Below are 27,477 nucleotides of genomic sequence, written 5' to 3' on the forward strand. Positions count from 1 at the left end.
ACCAAAGATTATCCATAATTGCGACATGAGACCACATATCGTTGCTTAAAGAAGCTCTCTGTATCCTACTAACGTATCCCACTTTTATGTTAAGGGAAGGGGGTGCTCCCTTTGAGCATACGTGCAAGGAACTTATCGTTCCTTGTATTGAGGATTCTGTCCGATATGGAGTCTATAAACGACTTCAACATCACGTATAAGAACGCCAATGGTACTTGATTCAAGATAACTACCATCATGTTATATAGATTTTTTTTAATAAATGGTTTTTAAGAATGGTAAATTTTGTTTTATTTGTATTGTAATTTCAATGTATAGTCAAAAATGTATTTAATAGTTTTACAAACCTTTAATGTAGGCAACCAAGATTATATCAGATCTAATAAATATAGAGGGATATAAAGGAATCAAGGAGTATTGAACAATTTGATCGTTGAAAAGTCAAAAAAATTAATAAAAGATGCCTTTACGTGCAAGAAAATCTGTTACGGATGTTTCAAATCATAACTGTACACTTCCCCAAGAAGAAGATATATTGGTGCGATACATTTCCGGTGGATATTTTGTAATGTTTAGGAGATGGATTAAGAGACAAACAATGGTTTGGGAGTCAAATCCGCGTAGTAAAATGTACCTAAAGTCGACATTTAACATTCGCAGAGAGAAAATAATTCACTTGGAAGATCATTATTACATGATACACCCATTCAGTTCGATGAAATGTTACTGGGAGTTTATGATGATCATCGCGATAACGCTCATGTTGATAATCGTCCCAATCGTGTTGTGTTGGGAACATGTTACGAGTGGAGTGTTGGTTCTGCGTATAACATTAGACATATTGTGTTTTATAGATATATTAATCGGATTTCAAAGTGGTTATTTGGATGATAAAACCAAGAAAATTATATTGTCACAGAAAAAGGTAGCCATGAAATATCTAAAAGGTAGATTCCTCACAGATTTTTTGCCGTTAATTAACTCGGATATTATGAGTGTCTTTATGGAATCCCAATCAACCGATTCCACATCAAACATATCTGGAACAAATTCGATTAGATTTATGAATATCATAAAAATCCTTAGAATTTTCACATTGACTGTTTACATGAACCGATTACGCGAATTTTATCAATACAGCATCTTTCGATTTAAGATGTTTAAATTGTTATTAATCACGTTTTTATTACTGTTGTGGGCGACGGGCGTTTTGTTTGTTTTAGCAAGAGAATCTGAAGAGGAATGGTTGATTAACCCGGACGACGAAAATTATCTAAACACAAACTTGGTGATATGTTTCGTGGAAGTTTTCGACTTCTTTTTCCTGATCGATCATTATCCGACGAAAAGTTTGATTCTTTTACCGTTCGAATTGGCGGCTTTAGCGGTCGGAGTTGTTTTGCAAATGTACTTTATTTCACAAATTCTTCAATTAGTCGAAAAACACAAAACCAGTGAAAATAAGTATAACGACAAAAACATTCAATTACATAATTACGTGCGTAATAAGCAAGTACCACCATCAATCGCATCAAAGTGCCAAGATTATTTCGATTTTAAATTTCAAAAAAGTTATTATCGTGAATCTGAAATTCTACAAACCTTATCGACTACTTTAAGGTCCGAAATTAATTCCCACATTTGTGAACGACTCCTGGAAAACGTCGACATTTTAAAAGATATGCCATTTTCAGTTATCACCATGCTCACGGGGTTAATGGAAGAAGAAATTTATTTACCCAACGATATCATAACAAGGGCAGGGGATATTGGAGATTGTATGTATTTTATTTCATCAGGAATGGTTGCTGTTTATACACCAGGCGGTAAAGAAATTTGCCACATTTCAAACGGTGGTAATTTCGGAGAAGTTTGCATGATTATGAAACATACGTCGAGAGTTGCCACAGTTATTGCTGTTGATTATTGTGATCTCTACGTTTTGTCTAGAAAATGTTTTCTGTCTGCGATTAAAACCTATCCGGATCTTTATCGGAAAACAATGGCGATTTCCAAGAAAAGAATGTCACAAGTTGTTCAAACGCAACACGGGAGATATCGACCTGAAGAATTTTATGATATGCGAACCCCAGAAGGTGTTTTTTATTTTAAGAAATCTTTATACGAATTATAAATTTACAAAGATACAATGTCGACCAATTGTCATAATAGATTCCGATCTTCCAAGCATTTTGAATTGCTTTTCCGTCTTTCCTTTTAATTATCCTTTACTTTATACTTTTCAACTTTAGCATTAGCCCCGGTTTCATTGAAAATTCTCAAACCGGTTATTGTCACATTACATTTTTTATTATCGATTGTAAATCTGTAACTCCACATTTTTTTGAGCTTTCATCACCATCCATATCAACGATTTCTTGGAGATACCAATCACCAACAGCCTGTTAAAAAATGGTTCATTATTTAGAACCATTTAAATATGATATTGAGGTGATATATTTTAATTGACTTGATTTTGTTTTTTATTGGCCCCACGTTGGGCGCCAATTAATATGTGATGGCATATAGTGACATTATTTTAATTAATTCAAATAAATAAACAATAAAAAAAATACAACGTTGTCAATTTGTCAAATGACTCAGGTAAGTGTGAGACTTCAGGGTTATTTGTGGGTTCAATGCTTGAGTAAACGAGTATAAAAATAAATAAGTAAATTTTAACAAAACTCTCATTGAAATAATTAATAATATTATCTTACTTGTGGTTAATACGAAGTAAATTAATTAACCAGTTTTAATAATTTAATCATACGTAATGAAATTGTAATAACATAACCAAACAAAATTATAACTCAAATTAATCGTATTTTAGGTAAGTGAAATTTGAAATGAAAATTAAAATAAAAACAACGAATAATGAAATTGAAAATTATCACTTAGCTTAATCTTGTAGATTACTGAAGTTCTCGGATAAGGAAACTTGGACTCTTCAAAAGGAATCGGTAACAAAGATTCTTGATTCTTCGGAATGGTATACTGGATTAATTGGATCAGGAACTAGTTAATTTTCATGTTTATTATTAAAGGTGAGTAATTTTAATTCAAATAATCTTCTTATTCAACTAAAATAATCAGTTTATTATTTTTGAGGTTATGTCACAATGGTGATTGACAGGTAACCTAATTTTTGTTTAGTTTTGGTACAAAATTGGCGTGCGCTCCTAGTTACATTCGAAATCACACTAAAATCTACCAGTTTTCTTTGTTTAAGGCTAGAACGTTTTAAATAACATCTTCTGATTGGTTAAATTCTTCAACTTGAAATTTGTTATTTAAATGTCTCCATTATGGCCAACTTTGAAATGTCAAATGTCACCAATTAAATTTTATCAAAAATTATTGAAATTTCTATTTTAACAATATTTATGTATGAAATTTTGTCGTTTTGTTGTTATAACTTTGTTTGTGCTGATTTCGGAACATTTTCTTTTAGATTTCAACGTCCAGCTTCAAAAATATATTCAAATAATTAATCTATGGATTTTCGTCCATTCTTCATCAAAACTCCCACATGATGGATGGTTTTCGTTCTTGACATGCTAAGATTATCGTTTTCAATAGTTTCAACCGGACAAACATGAATTACAATAAGAAATTAATGAAAAATAGAATTTGAGGTTATGTTACTGTCAAAATTCTACAAAATTACTTCGTATTGACTTTATATGGATTAAATACAATAAAAAAACGTAAACGGTCAACAATACATAATGAATTCTAAAATATTTACAACATTTTATTAATATAAAAGCAAATTTTTATAATCATTATTCGTAACCTCACCTACGATTAATACTCAATATATGTAAGATTGAAAAAAATAATGCATGACTTGATTCGGTTATATTATGTATTACAATATTTACCCTTTCAACGTCAAAGTTGTTAATTATTAAACACAGCATTGTATGGTTTACTTTTAATAGTAACAATAGCCCCGAAGGCTGTTAGTTCCAAACAAAACATGGACATAATAATTCAAGTCTAAAGTAACTGGTAGAGGTGTTTGGCAATACATAATGATAAAGGCATTGGACGACTGGAAAAGGTTTTCATATAATAAAATTATGATAAGTATTTAATTTTATAAAATCAGCTACAAAATACGATTATATTAAAAAAACATCCATAAAAAATTAATTTCTAGCAACAAGATGTACTGGTGTTCCAGTATGAGACACCATAACAGTTTCATTGGCTAAAACTAGCTGATGATCTTTGCATGGTAATAATCTAAAGTGTCTCATTACTTTAGAAACGGACGATTTAAGTTGAAGAATTGCAAATCTTTGACCTAAAATATTTTTTTTTAAGAATTCTCTTTTTAAATACATTTCTTTTCCATTACCAATACAATTTCGCGGTCCTGCACTAAAAGGGATGTAAGAAAAGCTGCCTCTCGTTTTTACATCGTCATTTTCGCTGTCAAATCTTTCCGGGTAAAAATCGTGCGGATTTTTAAAGTAATTTTCGTCAAGATGCATTCCTAAATTGTAAATCATAATTGTTGTACCTTTAGGGTATGTAATTCCATCTAAAAAGGTTATTCATAAATAATTATTTAAATAATTAATTAATTATTTACTGAATGATAATTCTTCGGTGACTTGTCTGAAATGAAATGGAACGGATGGGAACATTCGCAAAGATTCTTTAAGTACTAAATCTAAATATTTCATGTCTTGTAAATCTTGGTATGTTGTTGGTCTATTTGGATCATCTTTGTATATTTCGTCAAGCTCTTCAATGATTTTATTCTAAAATTAGGTAATCATATTTATAAATTTTGTTAAGTTAAATTAATTTTTACTTGAACTCTTTCGTTTTTACTAAGACAATACAAAGTAAAAGCAAATGATGTTGCTGTTGTATCATGGCCCTTAAAAAGAATGATATTGTTAATACCAAAAAAAAAACGATTTTAATAATTACAGCAAACATAAAAGTGTCCACTTCTTCTTGAATATCCCTTTCACTTAAATTTTCACCTTCCATAGAGTATGTTAATAATAAATCGAGAAAAGCTTGCTTTTTCTTTGTTTTACTCGAAACGTTGTTACTCGCAAATTCTTTCTTTCTCGTTGAAATAATGGATTCGCTGTGATTATGAATAACGCGTAATATCTTCTTTTCATTTTTTGCAGTATTTGTAAATTTGTAAATAAAATCAATACTATGTAAAGCACTAAATATTCTTTGTATTATTACTTTCCCCATTTCTTCAACGCTTTTAACGTAAGAAGAACCAGATTGTTTTAAAGCATTTACAGAAGACCCCATTGCAGCTTCTAAAAGAGTTTGAAAAAATTATAATTTTGAGAGAAAATTATCTAAAACAATACAAACCGCAAATAATATCTAAAGATGTTAATTTAGACAGAGGGAATATATCAACAATTTCATTAACTTTTGGTTTTAATTTTTCAATTAAAACATCACTGACAGTATCGAAAATTTTCACGTAATCTTTTAAGATGTTAAAATGAAAAGCTGGAGTTAAAATTCGTCGTCGATTCTTCCAGTATTTACCATTACTAACTAATAAACCGTTTCTTAACCAGTTATAAGAAAATTTATAATGCCTTGATTTATCTAATTGAGTATTTGTTAAAAAGAATTCGGCTGCTTTGGGTTCTATTATCACTACCATCGGGTCATAACCCATATAAATTCGAAAATTACCGTTATATTTCTTTCGATATCGTGCTAAAGTAGTCATTATTTCTTAAAAAATGTATAAATTAAAACAATTCTTTTAATAATTGTGTTATTAACACTTACTGGTTGTTGTACCAAATTCTAAAGCATTCCCAATTATTGGCCATGGAGTTGGACCTGGAAATTTATATAAATGCCTTTCGTAAATTAAAAATGTTAATATCCAGTAAATTAAAGGCGAAAAAATGATCAAAAGAAGAATCATTTTATTAAGTAAAATGATAAAACTTGTTTAACATTGAACTATGAACTGGATGTTTTAAAGCAATGCTGATTTATTTAAATGTTTTTTTTTATCGACCTTGAGTATAAAAAATTAGTGGACGTGGTTGTATTTTAATATAACATAAAAAGGAATAAAATTTATGGAATTTTATACATGAATACTTAAACCAAATTAATTTACTCAATTTATTTGTGATAAGTTAATTTGAATTACAAAGTAAAAAATAACATATAATTATTGATTTGTAGTCATTTATCAAACACGTGGCGAAGATAAGTTGCAATTAAATTTTTTTTTTTAATTTATGATTATTATTTCCACATTGTATTATTCTCATATCTTAATTCCATGCTTGAATTAATGGCGGAAAAAATGCAATTTTACACTCAACTTCTTTTAACTTCAATTACTTATTATTAATTTGTTTTGTTAATTTTAAAACATTGTTAATCAGTACAGGTTAAATTCGTTCATTTTTAGGTTGACAGTTCTTGTCAAATGTACATAACCTCAATTTTTGATGGTAAACATTATACAGCTGGTCATAAGATGAATTAAAACTTGATTATGAGTTTTAAATTCTAAAATGTATTAATTGCAATTTGTAATTCCCTTTAAAATAACATTTTTGAATAGATGAAGATATAACCCATAGTAATTGAAGCATCAATAAGGATATGTCAGAAATTTGTGATTATTATTTCTCCATTATATTATTCTCATATCTTAATTCCATGCTTGATGGGTTTTCCAGAAAAATTCAATTTTACACTCAACTTTTTTTAACTTCAATTACTTATTATTAATTTGTTTTGTTAATTTTAAAACTTTGTTAATCAGTACAGGTTAAATTCGCTCATTTTTTAGGTTGACAGTTCTTGTCAAATGTACACAACCTCAATTTTTGTTGGTAAACATTATACAGCTGGTCATAAGATGAATTAAAACTTGATTATGAGTTTTAAATTCTAAAATATATTAATTGCAATTTGTAATTCCCTTTAAAATAACATTTTTGAATAGATGAAGATATAACCCATAGTAATTGAAGCATCAATAAGGATATGTCAGAAATTTGTGATTATTATTTCCCCATTATATTATTCTCATATCTTAATTCCATGCTTGATGGGTTTTCCAGAAAAATTCAATTTTACACTCAACTTCTTTTAACTTCAATTACTTATTATTAATTTGTTTTGTTAATTTTAAAACATTGTTAATCAGTACAGGTTAAATTCGTTCATTTTTAGGTTGACAGTTCTTGTCAAATGTACATAACCTCAATTTTTGGTGGTAAAAGTTATTCAGCTGGTCATAAGATGAATTAAAACTTGATTACGAGTTTTAAATTCTAAAATATATTATAAATTGCAATTCTTCATCAATTCTTTATATAAATCATACATTTCATATCTACAAATATCAAATTTAGTGAAAAAATCGGATTCGTTAGGAACCATCCCACGTTCATCTCTAATTTAAATGCAATTTTGCATTCAATACACACAATTGCTAATATTAAAGGTTCATGAAGCATATTGTAACAGGTTGTACCTGGTATTGCTAATATTATTCAGTGATTTCTAATTATTTTCAAAGTTCTTCAAGATTTCAAACCGTTTATCACATTTTATGCTTCTTTTTGGCGATAAAAGATTTCTTCTTTCGACATATCCTTATTGATATATTAATTGCAATTTGTAATTCCCTTTAAAATAACATTTTTGAATAGATGAAGATATAACCCATAGTAATTGAAGCATCAATAAGGATATGTCAGAAATTTGTGATTATTATTTCCCCATTATATTATTCTCATATCTTAATTCCATGCTTGATGGGTTTTCCAGAAAAATACAATTTTACACTCGACTTCTTTTAACTTCAATTACTTATTATTAATTTGTTTTATTAATTTTAAAACATTGTTAATCAGTACAGGTTAAATTCGTTCATTTTTAGGTTGACAGTTCTTGTCAAATGTACATAACCTCAATTTTTGGTGGTAAACATTATGCAGCTGGTCATAAGATGAATTAAAACTTGATTATGAGTTTTAAATGCTAAAATATATTAATTGCAATTTGTAATTCCCTTTAAAATAACATTTTTGAATAGATGAAGATATAACCCATAGTAATTGAAGCATCAATAAGGATATGTCAGAAATTTGTGATTATTATTTCTACATTGTATTATTCTCATATCTTAATTCTATGCTTGATGGATTTTCCACAAAAATACAATTTTAAACTCAACTTCTTTTAACTTCAATTACTTATTATTAATTTGTTTTATTACTTTTAAAACGTTGTTAATCAGTACAGGTTAAATTCGTTCATTTTTAGGTTGACAGTTCTTGTCAAATGTACATAACCTCAATTTTTGGTGGTAAACATTATACAGCTGGTCATAAGATGAATTAAAATTTGATTATGAGTTTTCAATTCTAAATTATCTTTATTAATTGCTCTTTGTAATTTCCTGATTCATTTTTGAATAGATGAAGATATATTAACTCATAGTAATTGAAGCATCAATAAGGATATGTCGAAAGAAGAAATCTTTTATCGCCAAAATGTGATAAATGGTTTGAAATCTTGAAGAACTTTGAAAATAATTAGAAATCACTGAATAATATTAGCAATACCAGGTACAACCTGTTACAATATGCTTCATGAACCTTTAATATTAGCAATTGTGTGTATTGAATGCAAAATTGCATTTAAATTAGAGATGAACGTGGGATGCTATTATACAATATCACATTTATTGACAACAATCTTCTTTTTTCGCATGCATATATGTCCATTTAAACATCAAAATATCGCGTCCAATGCTTTCCCCTTATTAATTATGTATAAACTTAAATAATAGGTTACTTTATTTAAAAATAGAAGCACAAAATTCAATTTTAATGTTTAGTCTTAAATCAAATTTGAATTTGGCTCCTAATTTTTAAAGGAGTAGTGGATAAATTGTATATCACATCAAGAAATTTTAAAGTGTTTACAACAATATCAATATTATGAGTGGAACACATAATTATTTTCTTTTTAAAGCTCGATTCGTAAACAATTTTTTTTTAATAACTTGCGTTATCTCCTCTCATCGATATACTCATTCGTCTATCTGCACGTGCAGTTGGATAAAATCCTTGTTGACTCGTACTAGGTGGTGGATACCTCCATCTCCACGTCTTTTGGAGATGTCCGTCTGTTGAAGCTCGTTCTCGGAACGGAGCTTCAGAAGGACTCAAAGCGCTGTCTTTGGTGTCGTTCTCTTCAACTTCAACCTCCGTCCAACGTCGATTCAAAAGGCCGGGTTTAGAAGGGCTTGGGAAGAAACCACTGGGTGAAACCGTCGCTGAACATAAAAGACGAATCGTATCGGGTGAAATTGGATCTTTGTTGTCGCTCCCGCTCCGTTTTAACTTTAAAGGATTCTTGTTTTGTACGCGCCAAAAACGACAAACGTCTCTGAAAACAGCAAAAACCTAAAAGAAAAAAATTAAGAAATTTTTTAGAAATATTTCATTAAAATTTTTACTTGATCTATACTTTCTCGAACAGAAATTTCATGAAAACAAACACAACCGATTTCTTTACTTCTTTTTTGACCTTCCTCCAGCGTAACCATCCGATCGTCGATTTGATCGATTTTATTTCCGACTAAAACGACGGGAACTTCGGTAATACCCTCTTTTGAAGCACTTCCTAATCTTTTTCGACGTTTGTTGTAGTTTATCAAGAATTTCAAACGGTAACATTCGTCGAATGAGCATTTATCGGTCACCGAATACATCAAGATAAAAGCTTCTGCCCATCTTATATTGGCCTCTAAAGTTAAACATTCGCCGCTTTCTTGTTCGATTTGTCCCGCAGTATCTAAAATCTCGAAATAAACCATTTCGTTGTCTATAACGGTATGAAAATTGTAGACTTTTTCCAATGTTGGGTCATATTCACCGATGTAACGTCTTGTAATAAATCTAACAACCATAGCTAAAATTAAATTAAATTAAATTAAATTAAATTAAAAAGTAAAGATTGAGTTAAAAGATTTAAACCTGATTTTCCAACTCCGGCTTGTCCTAAAACCATAACTTTTAAAGTTTTTTGTCGGGGACAAAGTCCTAATTTAACTAAAGAAGATCTAGGTGATGTTGCATTCATGTTGATTGAATCTAAAATTAAAAATAAATGATTTTAATTTGTTTTAACGTAAATTATCGAAAAACAAGGTTTAATTTATTCATCATGTCACGTCGAAACATGTCCTGGTTCGGGTTTTCAAGCTCAATCGAGTGTCCCCTGCAATTAATATTCTGTCTAAGTTTAATTACGAAGGACGAGATTAGAATCCGGACCGGAATAACAATTCGACTACAGTTTAATATTTCTAGGGTGAGTAAAATAGAAGAGATTAACCTTCCTTTAGGGCTACGATACAAAAAAAAATAATAATAAAATGGCAAAATAAATAAACCTAACTAAAACGGAATGAAATGAAGATTCGCTCTCAATTTTTTTTTTGTTTGATGCTTTTTAGATGGTAATTTCTTAGAAGATGGTTTCTTAGCAATTCCCCAGGGAAGTTTTGCAGTTAACTTTACACCCCAGGCAATTTATCATGCTTTCCCGTGAGACCTGATTATTGGTGACTAGAAAATTTATTGCCCGTGGAAACGTCGTTGATTGAAAGTTGTAACAAATAAATTCCTAAAAAAAAAAATTGTAATCGAATCTAATTTTTTAAATAGAAATTTAAATCTCGATTTGATTTGACATATTTAGAATGTTTAATATGCGAAAGGGTGCGTTTAATTTTCAATATGGCTTCGGCATTTCATCGACACTCGACAAAAAAGCAAATTTTAAGCTTCCTGAAAAGCGATATGATACGATTGAAACGTGAGTTATACGCAGACACCGTTTATTGGTAAATATAAAAGTACTTGAGATGACGGTTTATTGAAAAGCGCAACTTTGTTGAGTAAAAACATCGTTATTTTCAAGATTTTATTGAGAGTGAAAAGATTTATAGATGTTTCAATTTTAATTATTGCAATAGATAAGTCAATAAAAACCAATTAGTTAATAGACACTCGAGAAAATAAACGAAAATGACCACTTAAAAAGTTATTTAAACCTTATCAACAAATATATAATTAGTATTCATTTTTATTTTGTTTTAAAAACAATTAATATCTTATTAATGTGGGGTACACTCAATTATTTATATTCTTATGAGATCATTCTGACGTAATAGATGTCAAAAGTATTAACATCGATTTTGACCACTGTCTGGTGGTGAATAAGATTACGAATGTTACAAAGATAACAGCGCAAAACATGAGGAATTCAAGCTGAAAAACCTTAAAGATCACAACAGAAATAGATCATACAAAGAGAACGTAAATCTGAAGCTTGGGAATAGTCAAAAGTGTCAAAATGCTTGTAACACATTTAAAAATGTTATCTGTGAGGCGACAGAAAAAGTTTTAGGATTTGATTTAGATACTGGTTAGACGAAGAATGCATCGAGGTAACAGAAAGAAAGAATCAAGTTTATAGAAAACTACATAACCAGACAAAAGTAAGTTAAAATCTAAGTTGAATAAAGTTGATGTTAAAGATGAAGATATTAACCCTTTGTGCCCCGACGGTACTTTAAAGTACCGGTAATTTTTTAACACTCATTTTAAACTGTAGTTATCTATTCGGCGCATTTAGAGCTGTCGGTACTTTCTACTATACAAGAAAGAATCTGTATAAAAAAGTCGCAATCCGCACTGTAGGATTTTTAGGTACACTTTAAACTTATTCATCCAGATGTGAGGTTAGAAGTTTAGTGAAAAGTGGTGCTGTTGAATTTTGTTGTTCAAAAAGGTATTTCTTAGATTCTTCTTAGCTTAAATTTAAAATAAGTCTTATTCCTTAATTTCAATAAACATGGCTTCAAAGAATTTTTAAATTAGCATCTTTTTTGACCCTTTTAGGTTATACGAAAATGTAAGTTTTGTTTCAACATGTTTTTTTTTTAATATTTTTCCAATCCAACCCAACAATTATTATACATCATTTTAAAGAGAAAGCTTTGAGCTTTAATTTAAAATAAGTTTCATTCCCTAATTTCAATAAATACGACTTCCAGGAATTTTTAAATTAGCATCTTTTTTGACACTTTTAGGTTATTCGAAAATGTAAGTTTTGTTTCAACATTTTTTGTTCTCTATATTTTTCCAATCCAACCCAACAGTTATTATACATCATTTTAAAGAGAAAGCTTTGAGCTTTGATATAGAATAAGTCTCATTCCTTAATATCAATAAATACGGCTTCCAGGAATTTTTAAATTTGCATCTTTTTTGACACTTTTAGGTTATACGAAAATGTAAGTTTTGTTTCAACATTTTTTGTTCTCTATATTTTTCCAATCCAACCCAACAGTTATTATACATCATTTTAAAGAGAAAGCTTTGAGCTTTAATTTAAAATAAGGCTCATTCCCTAATTTCAATAAATACGACTTCCAGGAATTTTTAAATTAGCATCTTTTTTGACACTTTTAGGTTATTCGAAAATATAAGTTTAGTTTCAACATTTTTTGTTCTCTATATTTTTCCAATCCAACCCAACAGTTATTATACATCATTTTAAAGAGAAAGCTTTGAGCTTTGATATAGAATAAGTCTCATTCCTTAATATCAATAAATACGGCTTCCAGGAATTTTTAAATTTGCATCTTTTTTGACACTTTTAGGTTATACGAAAATGTAAGTTTTGTTTCAACATGTTTTTTTTTTAATATTTTTCCAATCCAACCCAACAATTATTATACATCATTTTAAAGAGAAAGCTTTGAGCTTTAATTTAAAATAAGGCTCATTCCCTAATTTCAATAAATACGACTTCCAGGAATTTTTAAATTAGCATCTTTTTTGACACTTTTAGGTTATTCGAAAATATAAGTTTTGTTTCAACATTTTTTGTTCTCTATATTTTGCCAATCCAACCCAACAGTTATTATTTATTATACATCATTTTAAAGAGAAAGCTTTGAGCTTTGATATAGAATAAGTCTCATTCCTTAATATCAATAAATACGGCTTCCAGGAATTTTTAAATTTGCATCTTTTTTGACACTTTTAGGTTATACGAAAATGTAAGTTTTGTTTCAACATGTTTTTTTTTTAATATTTTTCCAATCCAACCCAACAGTTATTATACATCATTTTAAAGAGAAAGCTTTGAGCTTTAATTTAAAATAAGTTTCATTCCTTAATTTCAATAAATACGGCTTACAGGAATTTTTAAATTAGCATCTTTTTTGACACTTTTAGGTTATTCGAAAATATAAGTTTTGTTTCAATATTTTTTGTTCTCTATATTTTTCCAATCCAACCCAACAGTTATTATTTATTATACATCATTTTAAAGAGAAAGCTTTGAGCTTTGATATAGAATAAGTCTCATTCCTTAATATCAATAAATACGGCTTCCAGGAATTTTTAAATTAGCATCTTTTTTGACACTTTTAGGTTATTCGAAAATATAAGTTTTGTTTCAACATTTTTTGTTCTCTATATTTTTCCAATCCAACCCAACAGTTATTATACATCATTTTAAAGAGAAAGCTTTGAGCTTTAATTTAAAATAAGGCTCATTCCTTAATATCAATAAATACGGCTTCCAGGAATTTTTAAATTTGCATCTTTTTTGACACTTTTAGGTTATACGAAAATGTAAGTTTTGTTTCAACATGTTTTTTTTTTAATATTTTTCCAATCCAACCCAACAATTATTATACATCATTTTAAAGAGAAAGCTTTGAGCTTTAATTTAAAATAAGGCTCATTCCCTAATTTCAATAAATACGACTTCCAGGAATTTTTAAATTTGCATCTTTTTTGACACTTTTAGGTTATACGAAAATGTAAGTTTTGTTTCAACATGTTTTTTTTTTAATATTTTTCCAATCCAACCCAGCAATTATTATACATCATTTTAAAGAGAAAGCTTTGAGCTTTAATTTAAAATAAGGCTCATTCCCTAATTTCAATAAATACGACTTCCAGGAATTTTTAAATTAGCATCTTTTTTGACACTTTTAGGTTATTCGAAAATATAAGTTTTGTTTCAACATTTTTTATTCTCTATATTTTTCCAATCCAACCCAACAGTTATTATTTATTATACATCATTTTAAAGAGAAAGCTTTGAGCTTTGATATAGAATAAGTCTCATTCCCTAATTTCAATAAATACGACTTCCAGGAATTTTTAAATTAGCATCTTTTTTGGCACTCTTAGGTTATACGAAAATGTAAGTTTTGTTTCAACATGTTTTTTGTCAATATTTTTCCAATCCAACCCAACAATTATTATACATCATTTTAAAAAGAAAGCTTTGAGCTTTAATTTAGAATAAGTCTCATTCTTTAATTTCAATAAATACGGCTTCCAGGAATTTTTAAATTAGCATCTTTTTTGACACTTTTAGGTTATTCGAAAATGTTAGTTAACACTCTTTTTCTCAATATTTTTCTAATTCAACCTATCGATTGTTATACATCAATTTAAACAGAAAGCTTTAAGCTTCAATTATAAATAAGTTTTATTTCTTAATTTCAATAAACACGCTTTCCAGGAATTTTTGAATTAGCATCTTTTTTGACACTTAGATTATGCGAAAATAGGGGGATTGCATATTTTGCTAAAATTTTATTCCAAAGGCCTTTACTGAGTGCATTTTGATAGCGTTTTAATTCTGTCACAAAGTTTCAAAATGTTTGACTTCTTGGGACACAAAGGGTTAATAAGTTTATTTTATAAATAAAAATTAATTACATAATGATGCGTCACTTAAAAATAAAATTAAAAATGTTCAATTACCTCTCAAAACCTTTATCGATGTGGTGCAATAACAATGTAACTATAATGTGTTTATGAATAACAAAAATAAACTATTTAAAAAATACTAAAAAAAAACAACTAATTACTTAAAACGCATAATTTTTAAAAATTTAACACTACATGGCACGGTTAATAACCATCAGTGTTCATGTCTTCGTCAAAATTTGCTTTTAATTAAATTTTCTATCAACTTGGAGTGGCCATCATCCGAAACCGATTTTCTTTTGAGTTTTACCGGCCACTTAACTGATAAATCTCTAATATAAAACCGATATCATTGAAAATAGAACATGGATGGTATAAAACGAGTATTGTAGAGAACATTTCCACATTCTTGAAAAAGTTTTGTAAATGCAGTGATGTTACGATTACTTATTGTAGTTTGCGCCCTTGCTACATTGGCACAATGCCAATTCAATACGAATATGTGGGATAATCGAGATACGATGGTGCATCTATTTGAATGGAAATTTTCGGATGTTGCAGATGAATGCGAACGGTTTTTGCAACATAAAGGTTACGGTGGTGTACAGGTATAAATATAACAATAATTAGTAAATATATATTTTGATTTATAAAGGTTTATGCTAAGTCGTTTTAATTAAAGTTAATAATCCGAATAATTAGAATTTGCAATACTAATAGTATTTAATTCTTCTTTAATTAAATTGTATTTAATTTTTTAGTTATCTCCTGTAAGTGAAAACGCCATAGTTGACAAAAGACCATGGTGGGAACGTTATCAACCCATCAGTTACAATTTTGGTACAAGATCTGGTGGGGAATCTGAATTTGCAGATATGACAAAGAGATGCAACGCAGTTGGAGTTAGGTAAGAAATCAATTTCATCAAAGATTTTTTTTGATTGTTTTATTTTCAGAATTTACGTTGATGTAATTTTGAATCATATGACCGGAAATTGGGGTCAAATAACAGGAACGGCTGGAAGTACCGCAGATTCAGCTATAAAAAGTTACCCTGCTGTACCATATAGTGCCCCCGATTTTAATTCTGATTGTGCCATAACGGATTATAATAATGCCGAAAATGTAAGAAATTGCGAATTGGTTGGTTTAAGGGATCTTCATCAAGGAAGTGAATACGTTAGAGGGAAAATGGTAGATTTCTTAAATAAACTCGTAAATTTGGGAGTTGCTGGATTTAGAATTGATGCTGCTAAACATATGTGGCCAGGAGATTTAGAAGTTATACTAGGAAGGGTTAATAATTTAAATACCGATTATGGTTTTCCTTCCGGAGCTAGACCGTATGTTTATCAAGAAGTTATCGATTTAGGTGGTGAAGGTATCTCTGCCAAAGAATATACACATATCGGTGCTGTAACTGAATTTAAACATTCTGCTGAAATTGGAAGAGTTTTTAGAGGAAAAGACCAATTAACTTATTTGAATAACTGGGGAACCGGATGGGGATTCCTTCCCAGCGATGTTGCCTTTATTTTCGTCGATAACCATGATAACCAAAGGGGGCACGGTGCTGGAGGAGCAGACATTTTAACTTACAAAGATTCGAAACAATATAAAATGGCAATTGCATTTATGTTAGCCCATCCGTTTGGAACAACAAGAGTTATGTCCAGCTTTGCTTTTGATGACACCGATGCTGGACCACCAGCTGATGGCAACGGAAACATAATCTCACCAGGAATTAACTACGACGACACTTGCTCCAACGGATGGGTTTGCGAACACAGATGGAGACAAATTTATAACATGGTTGGATTTAGAAATGCCGTAAAAGGAACCGAATTAAACGACTGGTGGAGTAACGGAGCCCAACAAATTGCTTTTTGTAGAGGTGGAAAAGGTTTTGTTGCCTTCACAAATGGTGGAAGTATCAATCAAGATATGCAAACTTGTCTTCCTGCGGGAACTTATTGTGATGTTATTAGCGGAGGACTTGTTGATGGTCAATGTACTGGCAAAACCGTTAATGTTGGAGATGGAGGTATGGGTTACGTTAGTTTGGAAGAAAATGAAGATGATGGCGTTCTGGCTATTCATGTTAATGCTAAATTGTAAATTTGATTAATAAAGACGATTTTGATTTATGAAGAATTAAAGGAATTTCATTTTATTACTCTTATAGCAGAAAATTTGTATATACTTATTATATTACAAGACCAATACATCGACAAAGTAAGAAATTTAAAAAATCGTATCTCAAGAACCGATTGAGATATTGCAATGAGACAAGATGGATCTTAAAGCAAATTTAATCTAGTTTTAGTGTGCCTAAAATTATTTCTTAGTTTCTACAAATCTCTTTGTTATCGTTCTTTATGTACAATGATGCATATTCGAAAATTATCGAGATTGTATCGAAAAAGCAAAAAATTTTAAAAATCATATCTTAAGAACCGATTAAGATATTGTAATGAGATAAAATGGATCTTAAAGCAAATTTAATCTAGTTTTAGTGTGCCTAAAATTATTTCTTAGTTTTCATAAATCTCTTTGTTATCGTTCTTTATGTACAATGATGCATATTCAAAAATTATCGAGGTTGTATCGAAAAAGCGAAAAATTTTAAAAATCATATCTCAAGAACCGATTAAGATATTGTAATGAGATAAAATGGAATTTAAAGCAAATTTAATCTAGTTTTAGTGTGCCTAAAATTATTTCTTAGTTTTCATAAATCTCTTTGTTATCGTTCTTTATGTACAATTGTGCATATTCGAAAATTATCGAGGTTGTATCAAAAAAGCGAAAAATTTTAAAAATCATATCTCAAGAACCGATTAAGATATTGTAATGAGATAAAATGGAATTTAAAGCAAATTTAATCTAGTTTTAGTGTGCCTAAAATTATTTCTTAGTTTTCATAAATCTCTTTGTTATCGTTCTTTATGTACAATGGTGCATATTCGAAAATTATCGAGGTTGTATCGAAAAAGTGAAAAATTTTAAAAATCATATCTCAAGAACCGATTAAGATATTGTAATGAGATAAAATGGAATTTAAAGCAAATTTAATCTAGTTTTAGTGTGCCTAAAATTATTTCTTAGTTTTCATAAATCTCTTTGTTATCGTTCTTTATGTACAATGGTGCATATTCGAAAATTATCGAGATTGTATCGAAAAAGTGAAAAATTTTAAAAATCATATTTCAAGAACCGATTAAGGTATTGTAATGAGATAAAATGGAATTTAAAGCAAATTTAATCTAGTTTTAGTGTGCCTAAAATTATTTCTTAGTTTTCATAAATCTCTTTGTTATCGTTCTTTATGTACAATGGTGCATATTCGAAAATCATCGAGGTTGTATCGAAAAAGCGAAAAATTTTAAAAATCATATCTCAAGAACCGATTAAGATATTGTAATGAGATAAAATGGAATTTAAAGCAAATTTAATCTAGTTTTAGTGTGCCTAAAATTATTTCTTAGTTTCTACAAATCTCTTTGTTATCGTTCTTTATGTACAATGGTGCATATTCGAAAATTATCGAGGTTGTATCGAAAAAGCGTGAAATTTAAAAAATCATATCTCAAGAACCGATTGAGATATTGCAATACGACAAAATGGATTTTAAAGCAAATTTAATTTAGTTTTAGTGTGCCTCAAATTATTTCTTAGTTTTCATAAATCTCTTTGTTATCGTTCTTTATGTACTATGGTGCATATTCAAAAATTATCGAGGTTGTATCGAAAAAGCGAAAAATTTTAAAAATCATATCTCAAGAACCGATTAAGATATTGTAATGAGATAAAATGGAATTTAAAGCAAATTTAATCTAGTTTTAGTGTGCCTAAAATTATTTCTTAGTTTTCATAAATCTCTTTGTTATCGTTTTTTATGTACAATGGTGCATATTCGAAAATCATCGAGATTGTATCGAAAAAACGAAAAATTTTAAAAATCATATCTCAAGAACCGATTAAGATATTGTAATGAGATAAAATGGAATTTAAAGCAAATTTAATCTAGTTTTAGTGTGCCTAAAATTATTTCTTAGTTTTCATAAATCTCTTTGTTATCGTTCTTTATGTACAGTGATGCATATTCAAAAATTATTGAGATTGTATCGAAAAAGCGTGAAATTTAAAAAATCATATCTCAAGAACCGATTAAGATATTGTAATGAGATAAAATGGAATTTAAAGCAAATTTAATCTAGTTTTAGTGTGCCTAAAATTATTTCTTAGTTTTCATAATTCTCTTTGTTATCGTTCTTTATGTACAATGATGCATATTCGAAAATTATCGAGATTGTATCGAAAAAACGAAAAATTTTAAAAATCATATCTCAAGAACCGATTAAGATATTGTAATGAGATAAAATGGAATTTAAAGCAAATTTAATCTAGTTTTAGTGTGCCTAAAATTATTTATTAGTTTTCATAATTCTCTTTGTTATCGTTCTTTATGTACAGTAATGCATGTTCAAAAATTATCGAAGTTATATCAAAAAAGCGTGAAATTGAAAAAATCATACTAATCATATTAATTTAAACCTTGTTATAGACTGTAAATTATTTTTTAGTAGACACAGCAGCATTAGAAAGCTTTTAGCTATTGAAGGGTATATTTTCTAATAGAGCTTTACTCACGCAGTGTAAAACCTTATCGAAATAATGGAACCACAAGGTATAATAATATAGTTATAGAATGCAAAGTTAAACTAATTATGTATTATTATTGTATTAAAAGAAAATACATAATTACTCGCATTCTATTTAAAATACATCATTAATTTTTAATAATGTTTAGTACTTGTTTCTGTTAGTATCGTCAGAGTTCACGTTTTCCACGAAATTCGCATTTAATAAAATTTTATTCATCATATTTCTATCAAGCTGAAGTAGTGATTATCCGTAACTTGATTTTATTTGATATCACTGAAGGTAGCTGAGGAAAGGTGTAAAAGGAGAATAGTTATGTGGAAATTTTGAACATAATTTTCAACAAAACTTATCGATGTAGTGATGTTACGCTTATTTATTGTAATTTTCGCAATTGCCACATTGGCACAATGCCAATTCAATACGAACATGTGGGATAATCGGGATACGATTGTGCATCTGTTTGAGTGGAAGTTTTTAGACGTTGCAGATGAATGTGAGCGATTTTTGCAACATAAAGGTTACGGAGGTGTGCAGGTAAAAATAAAGAAATGATGATAAAAATAAATAAAATCTTCGTCATTCTTTATTTCATTTTTTAGTTATCTCCTGTAAGCGAAAATGCCATAATTAATAATAGACCATGGTGGGAACGTTATCAACCCATCAGTTACAATTTTGGTACAAGATCTGGTGGAGAATCTGAATTTGCAGATATGACAAAAAGATGTAACGCAGTTGGAGTTAGGTAATAAATCAAGTTTTGGTTTTATTTTTAGTTTAATTGTGTTCTTTTTAGAATTTATGTTGATGTTGTTTTGAATCACATGACAGGAAATTGGGGCCATATAACTGGAACTGCTGGAAATAGTGCAGATTCATCAACAAAAAGTTACCCTGCTGTTCCATATGATTCAACCCATTTTAATTCTGATTGTGCCATAACAGATTACAAAAACGCTGAAAATGTCAGAAATTGCGAATTGGTCGAATTGAAAGATTTGAATCAAGGAAATGAATACGTAAGAGGAAAAATGGTTGATTTTTTGAATAAACTCGTAAATTTGGGAGTTGCTGGATTTAGAATCGATGCTGCTAAACATATGTGGCCTAAAGATATAGAAGTAATATTGGGAAGGGTTAATAATTTAAATATTGATTATGATTTTCCTTCCGAAACAAGACCGTATGTTTATCAAGAAGTTATCGATTTAGGTGGTGAAGCTATCTCTGCCAATGAATACATACATATTGGTGCTGTAACTGAATTTAAGCATTCTGCTGAAATTGGAAGTGTTTTCAGAGGGAATAAGCAGTTAAGTTCTTTGATTAACTGGGGAATCGGTTGGGGATTTCTTCCTAGCGATGTCGCCTTTATTTTCGTCGATAACCATGATAACCAAAGAGGGCACGGTGCTAGAGGAGCAGACATTTTAACTTACAAAGTACCGAAACAATATAAAATGGCAATCGCGTTTATGTTAGCCCATCCGTTTGGAACAACAAGAGTTATGTCCAGCTTTGCTTTTGATGACACCGATGCTGGACCACCAGCTGATGAAAACGGAAACATAATCTCACCAGGAATTAACTCCGACAACACTTGCACCAACGGATGGGTTTGCGAACACAGATGGAGACAAATTTATAACATGGTTGGATTTAGAATCGCCGTAAAAGGAACCGAATTAAACGACTGGTGGAGTAACGGAGCCCAACAAATTGCTTTTTGTAGAGGTGGAAAAGGTTTTGTTGCCTTTACAAATGGTGGAAATATCAATCAAGATATGCAAACTTGTCTTCCGGCGGGAATATATTGCGATGTTATTAGCGGAGAACTTGTTAATGGGAAATGTACTGGTAAAATCGTTAATGTTGGAGATGGAGGTATCGGTTATATTAGTTTGGAAGAAAATGAAGATGATGGCGTTTTGGCTATTCATATTAATGCTAAGCTGTAAATATGATTTTTATTAATAACACTTTATGAGTCTTTTGACTAATCTTTTCTAGCAGTAAAGATCATAAAAGGCGGTCTATAAGGATTGATCATAACTTAATTTCTGGATATGCAGCGTTTTGTGTAGTTTTTTTTACATCTATATCTTTTTTCTGACATGAAATTTTATCTGAAAGAACATCAATATACAGGGTGGTTCAAATTCGATGTCTGAATAGGCTAACTCGAAAACTATAAGAGTTAGAAGAAAAGTAGCTGAGATGTCATGATCTCGTTTTTCGAGAAACTGCTAATGCCGAAAACCTCATAGCGCTATCGTCTTTTGTATTTCCGCTAGAGGCCGAAATTGAAAATATCGTAAAACCCGTAAATATAATTATCTTGGTTATTATTATAGGTGGAGTATTATAACTAAGACATTATATGGACACTTTTTTACAGAGAATTTGATGAATTGTCGGTTTTAGATTTTGAGATATTATCACAATTTTGGTTTTTTTAAATGGAAACAACCACTGATTATTCGCTTAATAAATTCGTTATTTTTTTCTGATTACAAAAATATAGGGTTTGACAGGTTTATTTCTTATTGTTTTAGAATAAAACTAAAAATAAACTTTTCTCTTAGTGTCGTCGAAGAAATTAAATTTACAGTTTCCTGTAAATTACGGTTCTATAACTAAAAATTAGAAAAAAACATATTTCTGATATTTGAAACAATATATTTGTTGAACTGTTTAATTTATATATTATGTTTTACATAAAAATTGGAATAGATTGCATTATTTCACATTTTTTATTACGATTTAATATTATTTTTAAATGACTTAATAAATTATCGATAGATGGCGCTCATGTTTTTTTTAATTCAAATAAACATAGCAAGATTTGTTTGTATTCAAAAATTTTCAGAAGTGTCACTTTAAAAATCGTTTAAGATCAATTACGAAAATTTTAAAAAGTTTGACATATTAGAATGTTATATAGTAAAAAATTATTTGTTTTTAAATACCAGAAGGTATCTTCGTATTTAATTGTTAACTTTTTAGATTTTACCTACCGCCCCGTAACTTACAGGAAACTGTAAATTTAATTTCCTCGACGACACTAGATGGAAATTTTATAAAAAAAGTTTATTTTTAGCTTTATTCTAAAACAATAAGAAATAGACCTGTCGAACCCTATATTTTTGTAATCAGAAAAAAATAACTAATTTAATAAGCGAATAATCAGTGGTTGTTTCCATTTAAAAAAACGAAAATTCTCATGATATCTCAAAATCTAAAACCGAAAAATTTTTTTTGACTATGTCATGAAATTCTCTGTAAAAAAGTGTCCATATAATGTCGTAGTTATAATACTGCACCTATAATAATAACCAAGATAATTGCACTTATTGGTTTTACGATATTTTCAATTTTGGCCTCTAGGGGAAAAACAAAAGACGATAGCGCTATGAGGTTTTCGGCATTAACAGTTTCTCGAAAAACGAGATCATGACATGTAAGCTACTTTTTTTCTAACTCTTATAGTTTTCGAGTTAGCCTATTCGGACATCGAATTTGAACCACCCTGTACATGATGTACAAAATAAATTTAAAAAAGTATTACTTCTTACTTCTTCGTTATTATTTTTAAAATAGTTTCTGTGGAATCTCTAAGTGAGGGTGGTAATTTAAGAATTAAGCTTTCTTTTTTGCTATAATTACACAAAAAAAATTCTTTCGCAATTAGCGTGTTCATGCTTCTACTAGTTTTATTCCTATTTTATTATAATGAAAACTTTTGATCATTTCTCGTCGAGATATTTGCTTATGTAAATTTGCAGTCAATTCGTGAGGAACGTTTCATCAAATAATTGTCAAGGTCTTTTAACTTCCTGTTTACAGAGGCCAGTTTCAAGGGCTTATCCCCGTTCTATCGGTCAGAGAGATTCTCTCAACATATTTAACTTGGTGGTAATACGTAGAACCCAGCTTATCCACCCTTTCATGCCCCACAGATTTTTTTAATTTCAATTCCTTTTAGGATTCAATCAATATCACCCTTTTAAGTTGTCACGCTAGAACGGTTAGTGTTTTCGATTGGCAATTAAAATTACTGGTAGTTATTAAAGCAAACTTGTGGAGTTGCAATATTAGAATGCGGTAGTCGAGTAACGTACATTGTTTACGTAGTAAGGCAAAAAGGCCAACAGGTAGCTGCATGAAATATGACCACTTTCGCATAAACTGACGTTTTAATTGAAATTATTAATGGGTCTGTGCCTCCGCCCATTTAAACTAGGGTTCGTTTACTTTTTCCCTAATTTACAACAATATTTTAAAATTAGACTTTTTTCGGATTAAATCTATTTAATAAAATAGCAGCAGAACGAAATTGATGTTTCCAAAATTAAAAATACGAATATTTATAAACTTATAAGAATGCATATTTAAAAGTTACATTTTTAAATGTTTTAAGTACTTTGCAGACAAAAGCTTTTGTTACTTTGTTTCGCTTAATTCTCTTTTAAAGCTTTTATTTCATAAAATAATCACGCAGATTTTGATGAATAAGTCCATATACAAATTATTTTATACGAATATTTTACATTTTACATATTTTATGTGCACAGGTTATTGACCCAATTTTATTTAAATAAACCGATCGGAATTTATTTAATAAATGTAACGGTAATTAAAAAAAAATATATAAATTCTCAACAAACTTTTTCGTTTATATTTCCACCTACTTCTAGGGCCCATATCTTTGTTATCTAGAAAGATAGCGAAAAACTAACCACACGGTTGGAAAGCTTGGACTTTTCTCTATCATAATATATATATCCGATATGTTGATAATAAGAGCAAGAAAAAATAAGAAACGTCGCGCTGCATTCAATTTACCTCAGAATTACCAAACTTCACGTCCTTGTGAAACCGTTACCAGATGGAAATTCAATAAATGGCCTACATATTCGGAAAGAGCTGACTTTGGACTATCTTATTCCGAGTTTTCGTTCGCCAATATCTATCAGCGTCTGTAAGCAAAACGCACCTGAAAAAGCCCCTACCGATGAAAACACGCAAATATTTCTTGCACTAATAACTTTCCTATTTGACAGGGAGAAAACTCTACAACTATATTCAGCTTATGGGAAATTTCCTGCTCTTTCCAACGATGTGTGAAACACCGTGATCACACGTTTACACAATCCTTTTTTCTGACTATGAACTACCTAAACCTCGAATTTTTGCCGCGGGTAAGCCACGCTTGGGTCAATAACTCTCTTATATGAAGGGGAGAAAATTCTAGAACTATATTCATCTTATGGGAAATTTTCTGCTCTTTTCATCGGTATATAACACATCTCAATCACACGTTTGCACAATCGTTTTTCAGCCCAGCAACAAACTTTTCCCTTGTATTTTCGTCTACTTTTCGGGCCAACATTTTCGTTATCTAGAAAGATAGCGAAAAACTAAGCACACGGTTGGAAAGCTTGGTCTTTTCTATATCTTAAACCATGTTTTCGTCCGCCGATATATTAATAATAAGAGCAGAAAAAAATAAGAAACGACACACTGCATTTAAATCACCTCAAAATTGCTCCACTTAGGCTGTGTGCAGCCGTTATCAACCTACCTACTACGAAACTCGGTTTAAGATAGAGAAAAGAGCAAGCTTTCCAACCGTGTACTTAGTTTTCCGCTAGCGTTATAAATAACAAAGATATCTGTCCGAAAAGTAGATGGAAATTCAAAGGTAAAGTTTGTTGCCAACTGTAGGCTCTTTTTCAGGAGCGTTTTTTTACAGACGCCGACAGATATTGACGGACGAAAACTCGGAATAAGATAGTCTAAGGTCAGCTCTTTCCGAATATGTAAACCATTTGTTGCATTTCCATCTGGTAACGGCTGCACAAGGCCGTGAAGTTTGATAATTTTGAGGTAATTTTAATGCAGCGAGACGTTTCTTATTTTTTCTTGCTCTTATTATCAACATATCGGCGGACGAAAACTCGGTTTAAGATAGAGAAAAGAGCAAGCTTTCCAACCGTGTACTTAGTTTTTCGCTAGCGTTATAAATAACAAAGATATCTGTCCGAAAAGTAGATGGAAATTCAAAGGTAAAGTTTGTTGCCAACTGTAGGCTCTTTTTCAGGAGCGTTTTTTTTACAGACGCCGACAGATATTGATGAAAACTCGGAATAAGATAGTCCAAGGTCAGCTCTTTCCGAATATGTAAACCATTTGTTGAATTTCCATCTGGCAACGGCTGCACAAGGCCGTGAAGTTTGATAATTTTGAGGTAATTTGAATGCAGCGAGACGTTTCTTATTTTTTCTTGCTCTTATTATCAACATATCGGCGGACGAAAACTCGGTTTAAGATAGAGAAAAGAGCAAGCTTTCCAGCCGTGTACTTAGTTTTTCGCTAGCGTTATAAATAACAAAGATATCTGTCCGAAAAGTAGATGGAAATTCAAAGGTAAAGTTTGTTGCCAACTGTAGGCTCTTTTTCAGGAGCGTTTTTTTTACAGACGCCGACAGATATTGACGGACGAAAACTCGGAATAAGATAGTCCAAGGTCAGCTCTTTCCGAATATGTAAACCATTTGTTGCATTTCCATCTGGTAACGGCTGCATAAAGCCGTGAAGTTTGATAATTTTGAGGTAAATTGAATGCAGCGCGACGTTTCTTATTTTTTCTTGCTCTTATTATCAACATATCGGCGGACGAAAACTCGGTTTATGATAGAGAAAAGAGCAAGCTTTCCAACCGTGTACTTAGTTTTTCGCTAGCTTTATAAATAACAAAAATATCTGTCCGAAAAGTAGATGGAAAATCAAAGGTAAAGTTTGTTGCCAACTGTAGGCTCTTTTTCAGGAGCGTTTTTTTTACAGACGCCTACAGATATTGACGGACGAAAACTCGGAATAAGATAGTCAAAGGTCAGTTCTTTCCGAATATGTAAACCATTTATTGCATTTCCATCTGGTAACGGCTGCACAAGGCCGTGAAGTTTGGTAATTCTGAGGTAAATTGAATGCAGCGCGACGTTTCTTATTTTTTCTTGCTCTTATAAAAATCGGTTTTAATGGGAAATGTTTATTTTTCATTCGCGTTATGGCGGTAGTAAAGCAAACACAGGTGGCAACAAGAACAAGATGTTTCTAAACATCACAAAGAATTGGCTTAATTGGCCTTAATCGAAAATAAAATAAAAATAAGCAAGGTTGAAACAAAAAGTGTTGACAAATTTATTACATAAGTTTTCAATTTTCAAAGAAACCGTTAACGATGGCAATCATTATTTCTTTTTTTATCTTTCTTCTGTACTCACCTTCAATGTTATCACCACAAAATTATTTTTAATGACACAAACAACCCAAAAAAACAATAATAATTATAATAATAAAATTTAAAAAGAAAATAAATAAGACTAAAAATAAATCACAATTATTGTTATATTTATAAATATTCGATTTTCCCCAAAGCAAAACCGATTGTGGTAAAGGCGCGATGAAAACTGCGTACCCTCAAAACCTTCATCGGCGTATTCAAGAAAATTTTGAAATGCGCGCTTGCGTGTTTCAGCTTTAAATGTATTTGTACTCGATTCGAGTGGCCCTTTCGACTTGGATAAATTCTTTGATTATACAAATACGCGAGTCTGTTTATAATATGGCATAATTCTGATTTATAAATTAATCAAAACAAATATTTTCATTGATCCGTTGTTACGTCAAACGACATTCGTATGAATTACACACGTTCGAATGTAACGTGTTTCAACGATTTGTATCATATAAATCTATTTTTAAAATCGCCACCCGGAAATTTAGATTTTACGCTTTCACACAAAATCGATGGAGTTTGGTAAACAAATTATAAACCGAATAAGTTGGAATAAAATTTAATTACAAGCCGATTTGGGACTATCGTTTGAGGAGTTTGAGGTGTTCACTAAATTTATTGCTAACTATTAGTGATCTATTCGAAATACATTAGGATGTATTAAGACGCCATTAAAATTGAAGGGTATTGCAAACAAAT

At 30.1% G+C, this 27,477-nt stretch overlaps 5 protein-coding genes across 11 annotated transcripts; 3 read left to right on the forward strand and 2 right to left on the reverse strand.

The window, feature by feature from the left end:
* Window positions 1-100: 100 nt before the first annotated feature.
* On the reverse strand, window positions 101-6,147 carry LOC111420610 (cytochrome P450 4d2-like). Of its 2 annotated transcripts, XM_023053633.2 has the most exons (7): window positions 5,803-6,147; window positions 5,368-5,745; window positions 4,954-5,309; window positions 4,832-4,900; window positions 4,607-4,778; window positions 4,370-4,555; window positions 101-4,315 (listed from the first exon to the last, which is right to left on the reverse strand). In XM_023053633.2, the coding sequence occupies exons 1-7, from the start codon at window positions 5,942-5,944 to the stop codon at window positions 4,158-4,160; spliced, it is 1,461 nt and encodes a 486-aa protein (XP_022909401.2). In that variant the 5' UTR covers window positions 5,945-6,147; the 3' UTR covers window positions 101-4,157. The 2 variants fall into 2 exon arrangements, with proteins under 2 accessions (XP_022909401.2, XP_071055610.1); XM_071199509.1 differs by having other exon boundaries at window positions 101-4,555.
* On the forward strand, window positions 461-5,211 carry LOC139428883 (potassium/sodium hyperpolarization-activated cyclic nucleotide-gated channel 1-like). Of its 5 annotated transcripts, none has more exons than XM_071199507.1 (5): window positions 461-2,604; window positions 2,915-3,047; window positions 3,097-3,136; window positions 3,233-3,388; window positions 3,455-5,211. In XM_071199507.1, the coding sequence occupies exon 1, from the start codon at window positions 461-463 to the stop codon at window positions 2,132-2,134; it is 1,674 nt and encodes a 557-aa protein (XP_071055608.1). In that variant the 3' UTR covers window positions 2,135-2,604; window positions 2,915-3,047; window positions 3,097-3,136; window positions 3,233-3,388; window positions 3,455-5,211. The 5 variants fall into 5 exon arrangements, with proteins under 5 accessions (XP_071055608.1, XP_071055607.1, XP_071055606.1 ...); XM_071199506.1 differs by having other exon boundaries at window positions 3,112-3,136; window positions 3,218-3,388; XM_071199505.1 differs by having other exon boundaries at window positions 3,112-3,136.
* Window positions 6,137-26,928, reverse strand: LOC111420612 (ras-related and estrogen-regulated growth inhibitor-like). Of its 2 annotated transcripts, XM_023053635.2 has the most exons (4): window positions 26,765-26,928; window positions 10,038-10,154; window positions 9,518-9,972; window positions 6,137-9,464 (listed from the first exon to the last, which is right to left on the reverse strand). In XM_023053635.2, exons 2-4 carry the CDS (start codon window positions 10,141-10,143, stop codon window positions 9,054-9,056), a joined length of 972 nt encoding a protein of 323 aa, XP_022909403.2. In that variant the 5' UTR covers window positions 10,144-10,154; window positions 26,765-26,928; the 3' UTR covers window positions 6,137-9,053. The 2 variants fall into 2 exon arrangements, with proteins under 2 accessions (XP_022909403.2, XP_071055611.1); XM_071199510.1 differs by lacking the exon at window positions 26,765-26,928 and having other exon boundaries at window positions 10,038-11,061.
* LOC111420608 (alpha-amylase A-like) lies at window positions 15,191-16,969 on the forward strand. The gene is made up of 3 exons (XM_023053626.2): window positions 15,191-15,418; window positions 15,572-15,717; window positions 15,767-16,969. The coding sequence occupies exons 1-3, from the start codon at window positions 15,245-15,247 to the stop codon at window positions 16,926-16,928; spliced, it is 1,482 nt and encodes a 493-aa protein (XP_022909394.1). The 5' UTR covers window positions 15,191-15,244; the 3' UTR covers window positions 16,929-16,969.
* Window positions 19,645-21,468, forward strand: LOC111420611 (alpha-amylase-like). The gene is made up of 3 exons (XM_023053634.2): window positions 19,645-20,012; window positions 20,078-20,223; window positions 20,275-21,468. The coding sequence occupies exons 1-3, from the start codon at window positions 19,839-19,841 to the stop codon at window positions 21,434-21,436; spliced, it is 1,482 nt and encodes a 493-aa protein (XP_022909402.2). The 5' UTR covers window positions 19,645-19,838; the 3' UTR covers window positions 21,437-21,468.
* Window positions 26,929-27,477: the final 549 nt, after the last annotated feature.

Source organism: Onthophagus taurus, chromosome 10, assembly GCF_036711975.1.
Source record: "Onthophagus taurus isolate NC chromosome 10, IU_Otau_3.0, whole genome shotgun sequence".
NCBI classification, from domain to species: Eukaryota; Metazoa; Arthropoda; class Insecta; order Coleoptera; family Scarabaeidae; genus Onthophagus; species Onthophagus taurus.

What these genes read in the sequence shown, in the direction of transcription:
- LOC139428883 (XM_071199507.1), top strand. Translation starts at nt 461, where the DNA reads ATGCCTTTACGTGCAAGAAAATCTGTTACGGATGTTTCAAATCATAAC.
- LOC111420610 (XM_071199509.1), bottom strand. Translation starts at nt 5,944, where the DNA reads ATGATTCTTCTTTTGATCATTTTTTCGCCTTTAATTTACTGGATATTA. An exon ending in TGGACACTTTTATGTTTGCT is followed by an intron (nt 4,901 to 4,953) that starts GTAATTATTAAA and finishes ATTCTTTTTAAG; the next exon opens with GGCCATGATACAACAGCAAC. An exon ending in CACCGAAGAATTATCATTCA is followed by an intron (nt 4,556 to 4,606) that starts GTAAATAATTAA and finishes TAACCTTTTTAG; the next exon opens with ATGGAATTACATACCCTAAA.
- LOC111420612 (XM_023053635.2), bottom strand. Translation starts at nt 10,143, where the DNA reads ATGAATGCAACATCACCTAGATCTTCTTTAGTTAAATTAGGACTTTGT. An exon ending in AGCCGGAGTTGGAAAATCAG is followed by an intron (nt 9,973 to 10,037) that starts GTTTAAATCTTT and finishes ATTTAATTTTAG; the next exon opens with CTATGGTTGTTAGATTTATT. An exon ending in TTCGAGAAAGTATAGATCAA is followed by an intron (nt 9,465 to 9,517) that starts GTAAAAATTTTA and finishes TTTTTCTTTTAG; the next exon opens with GTTTTTGCTGTTTTCAGAGA.
- LOC111420608 (XM_023053626.2), top strand. Translation starts at nt 15,245, where the DNA reads ATGTTACGATTACTTATTGTAGTTTGCGCCCTTGCTACATTGGCACAA. An exon ending in AAGGTTACGGTGGTGTACAG is followed by an intron (nt 15,419 to 15,571) that starts GTATAAATATAA and finishes TTAATTTTTTAG; the next exon opens with TTATCTCCTGTAAGTGAAAA. An exon ending in TGCAACGCAGTTGGAGTTAG is followed by an intron (nt 15,718 to 15,766) that starts GTAAGAAATCAA and finishes TTTTATTTTCAG; the next exon opens with AATTTACGTTGATGTAATTT.
- LOC111420611 (XM_023053634.2), top strand. Translation starts at nt 19,839, where the DNA reads ATGTTACGCTTATTTATTGTAATTTTCGCAATTGCCACATTGGCACAA. An exon ending in AAGGTTACGGAGGTGTGCAG is followed by an intron (nt 20,013 to 20,077) that starts GTAAAAATAAAG and finishes TTCATTTTTTAG; the next exon opens with TTATCTCCTGTAAGCGAAAA. An exon ending in TGTAACGCAGTTGGAGTTAG is followed by an intron (nt 20,224 to 20,274) that starts GTAATAAATCAA and finishes TGTTCTTTTTAG; the next exon opens with AATTTATGTTGATGTTGTTT.